General features: G+C 39.6%; 1 protein-coding gene across 2 annotated transcripts in view; it reads right to left on the bottom strand.

Moving 5' to 3' along the window:
* The window catches only part of COX16 (cytochrome c oxidase assembly factor COX16), a 49,470-nt gene extending 32,982 nt beyond the window's left edge, over positions 1-16,488 (bottom strand). Inside the window, exons 1-2 of one of the 2 annotated variants that reach the window (XM_005149225.2) lie at positions 16,339-16,488; positions 1,910-1,987 (exon numbers count right to left, since the gene is read on the bottom strand). In XM_005149225.2, the coding sequence (XP_005149282.1) occupies positions 1,910-1,987; positions 16,339-16,398 (138 nt within the window). In that variant the 5' untranslated portion in view covers positions 16,399-16,488. Of the gene's footprint in view, positions 1-1,909; positions 1,988-16,199; positions 16,270-16,338 lie in introns of those variants that run through there. The other variant, XM_031049076.1, reaches the window with a different exon arrangement.
* Positions 16,489-17,034: the final 546 nt, after the last annotated feature.

Genomic DNA, 17,034 nt, shown 5'->3' on the forward strand with positions numbered 1-17,034 from the left:
TGCCAGGGATGGAGCATTCAACACTTCTTTAGGTGACCTGTTTCAGTGCCTCACCACCCTCACAGTAAAGAACTTCCTCCTTATATCTAACCTGAACTTCTCCTGTTTAAGTTTGAACCCATTATCTCTTGACTTATTGCTACAGTCCCTGATGAGTTCCTCTCCAGCATCCATGCTTACAAAAAGGGGGATATTATAGTTTGAAAATCCTTACAACATGATCAGAAAAGACAGACACTAGGTATTACAAATCCTATACTGCTTTTGGATGTGTTGCTTAACTTTCTGCAACCTCAATTTTTTAGCAGTAAAATGGAAATAATCCTGCCTTTTCTGACAGTAGGGCTATAAAGCTTAATTCATTTAAATTCTGTGAAAGTCTCTTGAGCTTCTTTTACGGAAAGTGTTATTTAATTAAACATTGTTATTATTCCAAAGGAGTAACTGTAAGAAAAAAATCCTATTTATTTTATTGTCTATTGCAATTTGCAAATACCTGTCCAACCCCCAAAAAGGCACACTTGTCCCTGTTCTCATAAGGATTTACGCTAGCCCAAGTGTGTTATATGAGAAAAGCATATTCTGCTCCAACACAGAAACATTTTAACCAGTGACAAATTAAACAGAAGTTACGACCATCAGGATTTTTAACAGCAGTTTTAAATTACTTAGATTAACATTCTTTTCCTGAGTTACATGTACATTTTAAGCTAGTTTCTCTTTATCAGTTAAAATATACTCTAGTCTCTTTTGCTGTCTTATTTAATGAATTAGAATGGTTCTTAACTCTGTTTTTATGAACAGATAAACAGATACTAATGGCACACATTGCTTTGATTTTTCTTTCTGCAAACAAGCTCAAAGTTGGTGCTCTAGTTCTCAGCCAGTACTGCATTGTTCTTCATTAAAATTTAATCTATTCTCAAATAAAATCATAGAGAAAAAAGAAAAATAAAACCAAAAGAAATGCTGTAACCTTAAGTAATAATAATACAAGTTAGAGCACAATCCAGATGTCCTATTCAAGGTTTCAGAGCTTAGGAACTCCAGGGTGTAGTAGCTTCCCCTCAGAGCTTTCATGTACTACTATCTATTTCAGTGATGCTTCCCTTGCTAATAAATGCTGGGACAAGTTGCCTCATAGATCTAAATAAGCACAACTATTACCATTTCCCTTGGCTGCGGTCACAGTGCAGATCATGGAGGTCAAATGTAGTTTACTGAATATGAATCAGACCAAAATACTGACAGAAACACAACAGGCAAATTCTTGCCCCTGTTGTGATCCCCATCTGGTTGGAAAAACAAGGCTCCAACTGGTCCTAAATGCCCAGGACTGATAGGAAATAATTAAGATAGGACTGGAGAAAATATTTGTAAAATTACTCTCCCCTGTCTATGGGCTGTGTAAAATACGGGACTGAATACAGGTATGCCACAAAGTGCTTATCTCGTCCAACACAAAGCCAAGCCCTGAAAAGCATCTGACATTATACACTCTGTGCCAAGTATTGTTTGAAAACAAAACCTTTCTCAGTTTTCTCAGTCTACATTAGTCTCTGTCTACATTAGTCTTAGTCTACATTTCCTATTCTCTGTAATAAACTCATAGATGTGCTGCGCTTTTTTCTCAGGATTCAGAACTGCCATTTATAATCAGTCAGCCTAAGGAAAAAAGTTTTTCTATTACTTATGTTGATCTGTTTAACAGACAGTAGAAGGATTCATCATCGTGTCAGCCCCTTTATTGCCACCTACACTACTCACTGTCCAAGAGCCTCAGCTGCAGCCCAGGGCCCAGTGGTGAAAGGCAATGCCCAATACCTATAGTTTGCTTGTCCTAGCAATCCTTTAGAAGACAGTACATATACAAAATGAAATTAAAAGTAAAGAAAACCATTTCAACTACCTTGCCATGTAGTTTGTGGACATCATATCTTATTTGAGCAAATTCACGGAGTCCAAAAGATCCTCCAATAAGATACAGCTGAAAAACAACAAGATGAAAACAACGTGTTAGGACTATTATGAAAAAGAACATTTTGCATACTTACAAAGAGCACTCAGGGAGCATCCTAACCGAATTCATTTACCAAGGGACCATACTGTTCTTCCAACAGAAACACCAGGAGCTGAAAAAAATAATCAACTGAAAGGTATGCATAGAAGAGTAAGTAGATATAAAGTCAGAGCCTTCTTCCACTCTCTAGGTACAGATTTCACAAATTTCTCTTATATACCAAGACAGCTGCTTCGGGACTCATATTTTCTAGGGACTTCTTCTCCTTGAACCCCTTCTTTTCTCTCCCCACATGGCTTCCTGGCATAACTGCAGCAAAGGTTACTGAATTTATTCTTATTATTTTCTAACTGTATGGGAAAGTAACAATGCCATATTGACTTACTCTGATGTCTGTCAGTAAGAGATCTAACTAAACATCTGAACAGACCAGCTGATTTGAGCTGTGGTTCAGTGATACACTATCACATAGGCTAAGAAATCATATCCAGCACACCTACACTTTTATTATTGCCTCCTTAATTGTCTTGCAACTCTCTCCACACCCGTAAAGCTTATGAATACAAATAATAAAGGAAGAAATGAGTGGGGGGGAAACTTTATATCCACATAAATTGTTCAATTACTCTTTATTATGACAGAGGGAGATCATAAAACTGTCTATATTTTACAACTAAAAATGACAGACCAACAGAAGATCAAGTATTGTTAACAAACACCATTAAGGACTTAAAAATAAGTGTAGAAATCTAGCTACTCTGTGGAAGAATCATACTTTTTGCTCTTGCTCTGACCTGACAGATTGTTTGCTGTTCTCTGTTAAGGCAGACATACAGGAGGCCAAAAACCTTCACTTCTAAAGATGTAAATCTAAGGAAGGTGGAAGCACAAAAAAGCTCTAAGGACCTGAGTGAAAAAACAAACCCACAAAACCCAAAAACAAAGCCCAACACCACCACATTTTATCATCACCTATTAGCGTTAAAGTCCTTCAATATAGGCTGTTGCTGCACTGGATACTGCTTTCTACACAATGCTGGTAGATTTCTTGCTACATATTAGGTTTGCAGCTATGGCCTGTGTCCAAGAATTGTTATAATTATGCTGCACAGGTAGTCAAAAATGTGGTTTTCCAAAAAAAATATGCTATCCAATGTTCAGGTCACTGAGACAAAAACCCATATTAATTCAAATTAATGAGGGAAGGGGAAGAAAGAGGGAAAAAAGGAAAAAAGCCTTCTATGTTTATTTTTTCTAAAAGTTGCAGGACTTGCAGGGCTACGTTATTTCCTATCAAGCAGGTGAAACTACTCACCAACGTGTGCATGCAGTGCCCACATTCATTTAGATACTAGTAAGTTACAGACTAGTAGCCAGGAACTAAAGCACTCTGTTCACAGGACAGGGAACTCTTCACCAATAGGCAGGAGTTACAGGGCTCACAGTCTCTTTTTGGTAAGGCCCTTTCAATAAGCGTAAGAAGCTAGCTGTTAATTAGAAACAAACACATCAACATTCTGTGATACGAACATCCAGCTGCTAGGCCACAGAACGCTGATTTCAGAAAGCCAATCAGAAAATCATCATGTGCTAGCAAGTTAACTTTCAGTGACTACAAATCTGACCTACCAAAAATCACATGGCACTGTACTTATAACTGTTCAAGGAATTAATGATGCTCTTGCAAATACTGAATCATCAAAATACACAACAGAAAAAAAGGCTTTTGTATAAAGGGGAACAATCTTCCTCACACATCAGTATTTTGGTAAGAAAGAGCAACAGGAACGAGAAAATAAAGTATTCAAAATAGTTAAAAAAACAAAACAACATTAGTCAGGATTTATTCAACCAAAGCAGAAGATTTGTCAGCTGAACATACGGTAATGCATGATGCCAAAAGTCTCAAGGATCAGACTGTAATTGAATTTTAATACAGCTGACACCTCAGCATAAATTTTCATTAGCTGCTTTTCTCTAACTCCTATCAAGTATTATGCTAATTAACAGCCATGAGTTAACTTTGAGCCCTAAAGAACAGAAATCAGAAATGCTACAGACAAGTTTATGGCTGTTACAAACCACAGTTCATTGCCTTTGTGTATATTATATGTTGTTAAGAGTGGCTATGACAGAGCAAAAGCAACTACACTAGAAATGGTTTAGCACACAGTTAAACAAGGTAGAAAGTAGCAATTACTTGTGACAACAACTGAAAATTAGTTTGCCTAACAACAAACTTGCAAGGAGTATATACCATTATGAGATGCAATACCAACAGGTGGCAGACCTTTAACTGGCCTGCTCCTCATAACCTATTACTTAAAATAATGAAAAGGTACATTGTGGATTACAAAGCCATCCTCCAAGCTAAAAGAAGAATTCTTACATTCTTTACCTTTGATCATTTAAAACTATGTAACATATACTGTAACTAAGGCAAATTAAGAAGGTTTTTTAAGGGAAATAAGTCATGTGCTACTTATTTTGTCTCATCATACCCTATCACTTGCTTGACAGCAACCATCTGGTTATACAGTGTGTTTTATATTGGCAACTATACATAAAATAAAGAAGTTGCACACACACACCTCAGTTCCTATAGAGAGGTTTTATCCTGTGACTAATTTTACTCACATCATCTTTATACTATTGGGGGAAAACCCCACCTGGTTTGTGATGTACTTTTGCTCTTCATACAGCATAAACAACCTAACTAGCCTGGCAAGTTGGCATATTTTGCTTATCAGGCATTACAGGTGTAGTTAGTGGCCTTTACACTTACAATACTGCAATGGTTGATTTACCTTATGATGAAACATCAGTTAGGCTGCATCAAAACACGCTGATGCTGTAAGAAATTACAAATGCCACTGAAATATTACACAGTGTAATGCTGGAAAGTTAGAATTAAGATTTAATAATTTTCAAAAGCACAGAATATACATAAAAATATAAGTAATATGTTTGCAAGTTTACCTGACCAATTTTCTAAAGAACCAAACACGATGTCTAAGATTTCATTGTAAGAACAGACCAGAATGATTTAATCAACCAAGAATATGTCAATATAGTTATCCGACAGCCCTGAGCAGGAATTGCTTTGATCTATACAAGCCAGAACAACAATGATTCAATCAAATTTTTGAAAACTCTGTTCAAAAGCCAATAAAAGAAGATATAAATTAATTTATGCAACTATGATAGTATTAAAGGTAATAAAGGACTCAGTGACTGATAATGCATTGAGTCGAAATACCACTCTTGGTTTAAGTCTCTCCTTTCTCTTTTTTTGCATTAGAAGATGTCGTCACTACCTTCGTTTAAGTTGACTGCATTTAAAGGGAAGAATGTACATATGCAAACAACAGTGAAGCATCAGGACTCACCAGGTAAAATAATCAGAAGTGGGATAAGACTCAAAAGGTCCAGCAACATTATCAGCTTGTTTGGTTTTGCATATTCTGTATGTCTCAGAGACATTTCTAGTTTTAGCTGGTGAATGAAGTTGCAAAGCCACTGGCCATCATATTTGAAAAATCATGGCAGTCAGGTGAAGTTCCCAATCACTGGAAAAAGGGAAATATAACCCCCATTTTCAAGAAGGGGAAAATGGATGATCCAGGGAACTACAGACCAGTCAGTCTCACCTCTGTGCCTGGCAAAACCTGGGAGCAGATTCTCCTGGAAGGCATGCTAAGGCACATGAAAAACAACAAGGTGCTTGGTGACAGCCAACATGGCTTCACTAGGGGGAAATCCTGCCTGACCAATTTGGTGGCCTTCTATGACGGGGCTACAGAAATGATGGACAGGGGTGGAGCAGTTGAAGTCATCTACCTGGACTTGTGCAAAGCGTTCGACACTGTCCCACTCGATATCCTTGTCTCTAAATTGGAGAGACATCAATCTGATAGGTGGACCACTCGGTGGATAAAGAACTGGCTGGATGGCCGCACTCAAAGAGTTGTGGTCAATGGTTCAATGTCCGGCTGGAGACCAGTAACGAGTGGTGTCCCTCAGGGATCGGTGTTGGGAACAGACTTGTACAACATCTTTGCTGCTGACATGGACAATGGGATTGAGTGTGCCCTCAGCAAGTTTGCCAATGACACCAAGCTGTGTGGTTCCGTTGATTCGCTGGAGGGAAGGAATGCCATCCAGAGGGACCTTGTCATGCTTATGAGGTGGGCAGATGCCAACCTCATGAAATTTAACCATGCCAAGTGCAAGGTCCTACACCTGGGTCGGAGCAATCCCAGGCACAGCTACAGGTTGGGCAGAGAAGAAATTCAGAGCAGCCCTGGGGAGAAGGACTTGGGGGTGTTGGTCGATGAGTAAATGAACATGAGCCAGCTTCAGTGTGCGCTTACAGCCCAGAAAGCCAACTGTATCCTGGGCTGCATCAAGAGGAGCGTGACCAGCAGGTCGAAGGAGGTGATCCTGCCCCTCTGCTCTGCTCTTGTGAGACCTCACTTGGAGTATTGTGTGCAGTTCTGGTGTCCTCAACATAAAAAGGACATGGTGCTGTTAGAACATGTCCAGAGGAGGGCCACGAGGATGATCAGGGGACTGGAGCACCTCCCATATGAAGACAGGCTGAGAAAGTTGGGGCTGTTCAGCCTGGAGAAGGCTGCATGGAGACCTCATAGCAGCCTTCCAGTATCTGAAGGGGGCCTACACAGATGCTGGGGAGGGACTCTTCATTAGGGACTGCAGTGATAGGACAACGGGTAACGGGTTGAAACTTAAACAAGGGAGGTTTAGATTGGATATAAGGAAGAAATTCTTTACGGTGAGGGTGGTGAGGTACTGGAATGGGTTGCCCAGGGAGGTTGTGAATGCTCCATCCCTGGCAGTGTTCAAGACCAGGTTGGATGAAGCCTTGGGTGATATAGTTTAGTGTGAGGTGTCCCTGCCCATGGCAGGGGGGTTGGAACTAGATGACCTTAAGGTCTTTTCCAACCCTAACTATTCTTTGATTCTATGAATACATACATGAAGGGCCTAGAGCACAAGTCTTATAGGAAGTGGCTGAGGGAACTAGGGTTGCTTAGCCTAGAAAAACAGGAGGCTTAAGGAAGACCTTAGACCTCTCTACAACTACCTGAAAGGAGGCTGTGCGTTGGTCTCTTCTACCAAGTAACAAGCAATAGGATGAGAGAAAATGGCCTCAGGTTGCACTAGGGTAGGTTTATATTGGATATTAGGAAAGATTTCCTCACCAAAACGATTGTCAAGCACTGGAACAGGCTGTCCAGGGAAGTGGTGGAGTCACCATCCCTGGAGGTGTTTAAAAGATGTGGATGTGGCACTTTGGGACATAGTTTAGTGGTGAATCTGGCAGTGCTTGATTAACATATGGACTCAATGATCTTAAAGGTTCTTTCCAACCTGAACAATTCTGTGACTCCTTGCAAAACACTCTTCAGTTAAAAAAGTACTACAATGGACAAATTTGCTCAATGGAAGCCAAGGGAAACAGCGAAGCCCAGTATGCTCCATCCACTAGTCCAGACATAAAGGAAACAGTAGAACCTATTCAGAACCATATAAATAACACAGGTTAGCACCATTCTAATTAAGTCAGGCTCAAGTTCACCCTCCAGTTAACTGAAAAGGAAAAAGCCACACCATATATAATGAAAATTTAAAATGTATTTTCCTTCATTCTGATTTTAGAATCATGAAATGTTATGGTATTGGTATCTGAAGAGCACTCAAACTGGGAGTTAAAAAATACCTGCATTATTTAATTGCGAGGGAACGATTCATTTTATATGCTTCAGGATGTGGAGCAAAAAACATGACTATGTAGTGAACATCACCTGTTTAGATACTTGAATATATTCAGCAGACTGATTAAATGGTAACAATTTCTCACTTTTTTTCTTTACACCTGAAGTTTACCATAACAAAGCAAAAAACATAAAACAAATCAGTTAACCAGCACTTAACACCAAAGCAAACAGCTTAACAGCACTGTTAGCACAAGCCCCATTAAAGATCTCACACTGGATTATTTCTTTATGTTTCAGCCAGTACGCAAAAAAACTCTACAATGCTGTAATGCAATTATGCATGCATAAAAGACTTGCATGCTCCAAAACAAAATGAAAGACAGGATGTGACATTGGAGCACCATCTGTCACATACACTCAGAAACCTCAATAAATGTTTTATGTAAAAAAATGACATCAAATTCTCTTTAATAACATTCTTTTAAAAATTCTATTTGTTCACTTCTCCATTGGGAAGTGTGTTATGTAATGAGTTACAGATGGCATCAGACTGATCCCTTCAACCACCTCTTAGGATGGGAAATACTTAAATTTGTCACCAACCACAATGAGATGGTCACTGGGGACTCATAACAATACTAGGGACTTAGAGCAGATCCCTACTTCTTTAGTTTCCTGCATAATCTGAAGCTGCCACTTTCAGTTCTTTGGGTTAACAAAGTAACAAGAAACCAATCCTCTAGCAGCACCAACAATTTGCCATATTACAGGCATCCCTGTTGTTAGCGAAAGCTGTTCTACTATAAGTACCAGTTGTGAAAGCCAGATTACAAAATTACATTTGTCATAAATCCCTAAATTAACCAAATCACAGTATTTAATGCTGGCAATACAGATTATGCAGTGGTGGAAAATGCATGATAGATATGACTGGAGAAGGAAAATGATAATTTTCTGACCTCTTCATCAAGACTGCTGCAGCAAAACCCTCCAGCTATTCATTAGGAGCTTCAAAACTAGAACAGTCATGTGAAATATTTTAGTTTGCAGTGGTCACAGTAAAAAAGGTTTTGGGGGTTCCTTTTCAAGGAACTGATACATGTACAGTGCAAGACTGGTGAAAGATGGCAATTTGACAGCCCAGAAGACTGAGGTCTCTATTATGTTCCCTAAATAAAGAAGCAGGGCAAACTGCCAGTCCGAGAAAAGACCCAGGCAATTAATCTTAACCTGAAGCGCCCCCCTCTGCCAGCTCTAACTCTCAAGAGTTTATTCCATACAGTCATTCCAGCACTTGTCTCTTAATGCTAAAAGTGCTGAGAGAAAAACAGTGCAAAGTCTTCTCAAAAACTTCCTAAATGATCTCTCCACCGTCGATAGGGACAGAAGGGGTCTACCTTTTCTTCTTGTCTGCAACAAGTGAAATAATTTTTAGTTCTGATCAAAGGCCTCCTTTGGGGGAAAACAGAAACCAAAACTATGAATCTGTTAGTAGTTATTTAGTTCAAAAGCTCAACAAAGTAAGAAAATGCACTGACTTATCACGCATACAAGAACTGACAAACCGTAGAAAGACTTAACTGCATTATATTAAAAAAAGGATGATACATGCTAGTGGATGACTGCATGGATATGAAGCTGGTAACCCAGGCCAGCAGCTAGTATAAACTGAAGCCAGCTGTAGCTGACTGATAGAGCAGAAGAGTGTAGTTTTCACAGCATGCAGAACTCAGCAGAATATTAAAGTGGACCCAAGTTTATCAATATCAGCTTAATTGGCTCAGTACAGAGAATGTTCAAAGCAATTATTTCTGAAATTGCAAATACGAATGGCTATGGGCCAGAGTACAATAAAACCTGCCCATATCTTTTCAATGCTACTACTATTCAATGTCTCAGGAAAAAACCTAAACCTCTGTTTACTAAGATGTCCATTTCATAACAGGCTGGGAAGCACAAAAAAGATCATTTAATAGAAACCAATATAAGAACAGCGCAGAAGAGACAGAAACCCTTATGTTCCTCAGCACAAGCATGAGTGGAAAAGGGCATTTTCAGCCACAACATTGTCATTCTGCACTATACACGTTGCTTGGGCTGGTCAGATGACAAGGGAATTTCACTCCGCAGCTGCAGCTGCTTGAAAACCAAGTCTGTCGTGGTGATCAAGCTGCAGTTTCTGAACACCACCTTCTCTTTTTTCATATGCTTCTAAAAGCCAAAATCTTGATTCCTTATAAAACTATAATTGCGATTACTAATGGGCTCAAATCAAGGCAAAGTACACTACAATGGGAAACTGATTACATCTCATGACATCTTGGTGTTCTTGTAATGTGTTAGGCTGAAACTTGCATTAAAGAACATAAAAAGAAACCACTACTAGTCAAGTAATACTTCCCTGTTGACAATGGTAGACAGGGATGAAGATGAAATGTACTACAGAGAAAATATTAACCTTACACCATTACCTTCACCACCCTATGAAGAAGGTGGCTAAATGCACTAAGTGAAAACTAGCAATTCTGTACTTAGGTTCCTGTTCTGAGGATCAACACAGAACCTCAGCTCCCTGAGTGCCAGTTAGACCATTCTAACAGCAATAAACAATGCAAATACACTCTTTATGTGTTAAAATGAAACAGAGGGGATATCTGGAAGACCTAAAGAGTGTTTGTCTATGTTTGTCTAACATTTATCTGAAAAATAACTCAAAGATTAAGAATTGAATGCTTAAGGTGTTGATTCAAAATATGAACTCTGACATTTTAAGGCCTGACTAAGGCCTGACTAAGTCAACTGAAAGATGGAAGTCAGCTAATTCAGACTGAACAAACTGGGGTCCACAGAGGCCCATTCAGCTTGAACACACTGGCTTCCACTCATGCGCAAACAGTTCCAGGGTGTGGTTTTGTCTGGAATAGCTCCACACTCTGCTGTGGACTCACACAGATGAACAGGAGATGCAAAGCAGAAGTACAGCAGAAGTCAAAGACATATCACAAGCTTAGAGACCCAATATTTATAATACAAGTCACTGAAGCATAAAAGCAACACTCTGTGATTTGCTGATTTGGAGCAACCAATTTGAAATTCCAAACCCAGTTTTGTATTTATTGCTTTTCTACACTACAAATGTAATACTTGTGACTTTTACAGTCAATCACAATTTATCTACAAGCATTAGAAGTCAGAATTCTCTTCTCATGGGTAAACGTTGACTTCTAGTCATCTCTCAAAAGCATATTTACATTTAAATCACCTGTTCTGCATATGTCAAATTTTATTGCAAAGCTACATGAAGTAATATATATTAATAAAAGTGCTGCAATTCAATATTATGAATTGTTCAAGACAATAATGTGAATAATGTTAACAATAACATAGACATATCTAAAACTGAAAAATGCTGATTGCAGTAATCACATAATAAACAATATCAAGACAAATATCAGAACAATAAACAGTATCAGAAGATAACGTAATAGCAGTTTCTATGCATAGACACCAATGGCAACAATAGATCTCAGAAATGTCATTATTCCTGAGAAGAATTTTCCATATTTCTCAGTGTTCAGGTTTTATGAGCAGTTCCTCCAGAATCCATGGGAAAAAAATGTGCCTTATATTCAGCACAGCCAAGGACTCAGAATTCAGCAGGTTTTTATGAAATTAATTAGGAATGTTGTATTTAGAGAAATCTGTGGAAACATAGCTGTTTAAATACATTTAAAGGATGAAAACATCACTTTCCTGCCCATTAACCTTGTAAAACTTGCTTTCAGTAACTCAAAGCACCAGAAAATACAATTTCACAGTATTTGTAAAAATTTCTGAGCAACAGTCCAGATGACCCTGACTTCATCAGTGAACAAAACTAACCCAGAGACAGGTAATTTCATGTCCTGATGTCTGGGAAAAGCATTTTGTTTTGTTTTGTTTATCAAAAAGGGTGAGAGACAACTGGTTTGTTAAGGGCCTGAGATGCCACTGACCTTCTCTAATGGTGCCTGGAAGAACTGACCACATTGCCTCAGCATTGTTAGGGACTCTCTAATCTGACCTTTTTTCTTGTCCTGTAAATGATGTGCATTCTTGGCATCTCTTGACAAAGTGTTTATTAAAGTAAACTTGCACTTGCAAGGCAGCAATGTAGATGGCATTGTAGTACAGTCTGTGTACATAAACACTGATGGAAGCAGATTTTAGAAACATGTTTCTTCACAAAAAAATAATAAATAATCACTGTTCAAGCTTCATCCATCTTCTCTTTTGGCAACACTAGCACAGCACATAGAACACCAAAGACAAGATCCAGGAAGAGAAGCAAAGTACTTGTACAGTCAGTACAGGATGGAGTGCAAGGGAGGGAGAAAACAAGCAAAAAAAAAACCCAAATAAAGTAAAAATCTACAGCTATATAAATATAAAAAATGTTCAGCATACTGCAAATTTGAAACTTGCAGCAATATATATATCGTACAATAAATTTTTTTAGGAGTGCAATAAAAATCAGCAAATGAGCCTCAGACTACATTTGCTGTTTGCTAAGATGCTGCTTCAGATGCTCAGAATTGTATTTTTCCCTTTGAACACAGTGACAGCAGAACTGGAACTGCATCTATGCATTCATTTTGCAACTTACAGAACTTGTAGGTATGAAAGTATGAAAAGAGTATGAAAGATCCTTGTCTAGGGTTGTCTAGAGACAGAGCCACAAATGCAAGTTTTGGAAAGTGGTGCAAGCATATAATATAATGTTTTTTTAATACGTGTGTTAGAATATTTTTGCTTTGCAATTTCAAAATCCAAACATGTTACCTCAATGATCCAGAATCACCATATCATACCTGTCTGAAAATACATACTTATCTTGTCTAAAAATATAACTTCCTGCAACCTTTAAACATTCTAACAGCACTACAGAAGTAACCTTAGATGTTCAGTGTCTTATAAGAAATATATGACACTGGATCGATCCACTAGCTGTAATACCAAAGAGCCTTGCTCTCTCAGGAACTTACAGAAGCATCACAGCAGCATCAGGATATTAACAGACTCACCAGTTCTGGTTACAGAATCATAGAATGGTTAAGGTTGGAAGAGACCTTAAAGATCATCCAGCTCCAACTCCCCTTCCATGGGCAGCTACACCTTCCACTAGCCCAGGGTGCTCGAGGTCCCCTGAGGAATATAAAGGAACAGTGACTGAAGTTCTTCGTCTGTAACAGAACCAAGAACACCGAAGAGTTGTAAGATAAGCTTCAGTATAAGCACTGGAGCACTGGAACAGGTTGCCCAGGGAGGTTGTGGAGTCTCCTACGTTGGAGATATTCAAGGCCTGCCTGGACAAGTTCCTGTGTGATGTACTCTAGGTTACCCTGCTCTTGCAGGAGGGTTGGACCTTTCAAGGTCCCTTCTAACTCTTGGGATTCTGGGATTCTGGGATTCTGTGATAAGGAAAGAGTTCCCATTATCATGATAGGAAACGGTAATGTCAGTATAGCTGACAAAGATGGTTTAAGTTACCAAGGAGGTAGCACAGATTTACAGCATAACAGCAATTTTTACAGGTACATCTGTAAGGTCTCTGGAGTTCATCCCAGCATCTACACGGATGTTACTATCTTTACCAATGCTTTAGGACTACTCACCCTGTAGCAATCAAGCTGTTAAGATATTCCATGCCAGGCTACATCACTCTCACCTGCATGCTTACTGTTTTATGCCATGTAGAGATAACTGTAAGATTTACAGAATTAAAGGAAACATTCACAAATTAAGGTTTCCTGCAGGCTTCATTCTTACCTCCTACAGTCTTGTTGATGCTCACAAAGAAACACACCTATCTTCTCAGAAAGTATGACTGAAAACTGTGATTTCAACATCTTACTCTGAAAGCTGTTGTCAGTTTGACCAAGAATATTCCTTTTACATTGAAATATTCTAACACCCACAAGCCCAAACGAACAAAGAAAAAAGGATCAAGATAATTTACACTAAAAAGAACTATTTTAAATGTATATTTGTGCATGTGTGTGTATAATGAGAAACCCACCTGTCTCTGAACTATGATTTCTTTAACTATCTCTCTAACTTTGGAGCCTTTAGAAAAAGTAGCACAGGGATTTTTTCATCTAAACGTGCAGTGTAAGAAGGGAAGACATGAAAGCCATTTGATTTCTTTTTTCCTTTGAAAAAGCAAACATGGTACTGATGAAAAGTCCAGCAGTACTAAACAGTAAAGTCCCGTAAGTTTCTAGTGAAAGAAATGATGCAGAGGATGTAAGAATCTAACAGAAACCTTTGGTTTCAGTATTATCAACAAATTCAGTAGAATTAAAAGGGTTAAAAAGGCATGCTCCTTCTGATTCTGTGTATAGCTTCACTGCCTTTTTTGCTGTAACTGATCTTTTAGCACAATTCTGTTCAGCTTCAGAGATGCTTTCAGAGTTCAATAGACACCTGGGAAGCTGACAAGAATTACATGAATTTTCCTTTTTCTTACTCCTTGGGAAGCCTTTGGGCAGCAACACAGAAACATTCTGAAGCATTCAGAGGAGAGAATAATTTTAAGGCAGGGAGACATGAAACCTTGGAAAGAAATATAATAGACTATTTCTCTATATAATATTGTCTCTGGAGAAAAGAGCTCTGCAGTAACAGAAATGGAATTGAATTAGGCAGTATTAAGTCAAAGAAACCAGCCCCAAAGATTTCTGCTATAACTTATGTCAGATTGTACAAAAACACTAGGAGAGCCAAAAAGGCAACCACAGGTCTACCTTAGCCTGCGAAGCTGAAGTCCTAGCTCCAGCACTGAAGGAGAACTGAGAAAATCTATGCCTCTGCTGCTCTTCAACCTCTCCTTAAAAATCCTAAGCACGTACCACGAAGCATTTTCCTAATGAAGAGGACTATTTTTCCTTACATCTTCACTGAAGTTCATTTGCTTTGGTACTTCTTTCCCAAGCAATAGAAAGCAATCAGCACTCTCAGTATATGATGTACAGAACTTCTCAGCCTTTTCTAAAATAAACTAAGTCAATGTCTTCAAGCATTCCTTAAAGGTGGAATGTCTACTGTATCTTTTATGTTGCTCTAATCCTGATTTTACAGCTTGTCTTTGTCATCTCTGCAATGGCACCAAAATGCTGGGAAATGACTCCAGCTGAGGACTTTGAGTAGACTGTAAGAATCATGTTCCGCGTTTTACATTACTTTTGACAAGTTTCAGTGTCTTACAATAACATCTCTGTCTTTTCACAGTATTACAGCTCACAGCTGAAGATGCCCCTGCTCATTGCAGGGGGGGGCTGCACTAGATGATCTCTGAAAGTCCCTGCCAACACAGACTATGATTCTATTATTCTGCAAGACCCATCCCATCTAAGATACCATTTCAAAGGCACCTAATAACTACATTTTATAATGTTTTTTTAATCCTTTTAAAGTCCTTACTCTAGAACCTCTGTAATATAACTTAGGGAAAAAAAAAGGCTTAAACTTTTTTAACTCCACTCAGTGTCACTGTCCTTTGGGACATTCCATTTTTTCTGAGGCACACTGCTTCATATTTGAGAAGAAAGTCAATAATTTCTCTAGCTATATTATTCAAAATTAGATTTATCCCTTAACCCACTCTTTTTTTTTTTTGAGGATACTTTGCTTACTTTCTCTAAACCAGTTGTATATACAGAAAACCAGACATGAATTGCACAAACAGAAACAACAACATCCTGGCTGCAGTTTTTGTCCATCTCCCTGAGTTTTTATACATAAGTGCACAAAAGTTGTTAATTTTTTCCTCTAATGCGCACAGGTACTTCAGATAAGCAAGTGCAATCCATTACACTGCCTCTCTTATAATCTCTATTTATTCCTTTGACTTTATTGACCTTTTCTAGCCTCAAATATTCTAAGTAGTTATGCCTCACCTATCATTTCTACTGTAACTCTAACCTATCAACTCGTTTAACTCAAATTCTTTTATCTGTATGTACAACTTACCAGATGATCACTGCTGCTGTGGTTTGAAATCCACTGGAAAGCTTATGAAAGTTAGACAAACACACAAGCAGTGTTTTAAATTAAAAACACCAAGGCCTGATCACCAGAGAGGCTGCTCAGGTATTGGAACAGGTTTCCCAGTGAAGTAGCAGGATCACTGTCCTCTAAACGTTCACAAACTGTGAGGATGAGGCCCTCAGTGACATGGTTTAGTGGTGGTCTTCGCAGCTATGGGTTAACGGTTGGACTAGGTCATCCTAAAGGTCTTTTTCAAACTCGCTGTTTCTATGATTCTTAGACCCGTTTTCCTCATCCCTCTCACGGCACACCGCAGGGTCCTACCTGCCGCTCCCCAAGAGCGTGCAGGCGGCGACACCGTCCCGCAGCTCACTCAAACCCCGTTCCTGCTCCGGCCACCATAAACTCACCACCCGTTCTCCCTTAACACCGACGCGGCTTCCCCGCCGTGCGCCGGCACCAGAAGAGGTGGCCATGCCGCCAGCCCTAAGTCACCGGCGGGAGCACCTCCTCCTTCCCGGTGCCGGTACATCCGCCCATGCTGCTTACCAAGAGAGGGACCCCGAAGGTCATGGTGCGGCTCCTCCACAGCTTCCGCAGCCTCTCCATCGCCCACCTCCGCCATAGGCCCCGCGCGGCTTCCGGCGGGGCACGGCTCCGCCGCCATAGCGGCCCCTCTGCCGCGGCAACGCGGCCGGGGAAGACGGGTTCCGCGGCCGTGGGTGTCCGGTAGCAGGAGCCGACTTCGGAGGGCGGTCCTTTGTTTTCCTGCAGCCTTATCCCTTACCCCAGTTGTACATTTGGAGTGTAAGAAAAGTGTTAAAGCAAACATGCTGTGCCAGAAATAAATGGTAAATTAGGCTTTTACAATATCTTCCTGTTTAAGGATCTGTTAAAATGCTGTTAACTTCCAGAGGTAAAGCCCAATACTTCAAGAACGTATTCATGTCCCCGAGGAGGCTCAATGTAGCTTGCTTACACAGGTTACCATACAATGAGTTAAGCATTTTTTTACCTTATGAAATACTGTAAGAAGGTTTTCTGTGTGAAGCATGCCCCTGGAGTACTAGATTGCTCTTAGATGTATTATCTAGGTGCTTTATCTGGAACTGGGGTGCAGAACAGAAACACAAGCATGATGGCTGGCCGGCTTTTATTGCATCAGGATCTGGGTGTTTCTGAAGACAGCTCGGGGAAGCCTCTTCTCACTTTCCTCCAGAGAAGAACCAGTGCACATAAAACTTC

This window comes from Melopsittacus undulatus, chromosome 4 (genome assembly GCF_012275295.1).
Source record: "Melopsittacus undulatus isolate bMelUnd1 chromosome 4, bMelUnd1.mat.Z, whole genome shotgun sequence".
NCBI classification, from domain to species: domain Eukaryota; kingdom Metazoa; phylum Chordata; class Aves; order Psittaciformes; family Psittaculidae; genus Melopsittacus; species Melopsittacus undulatus.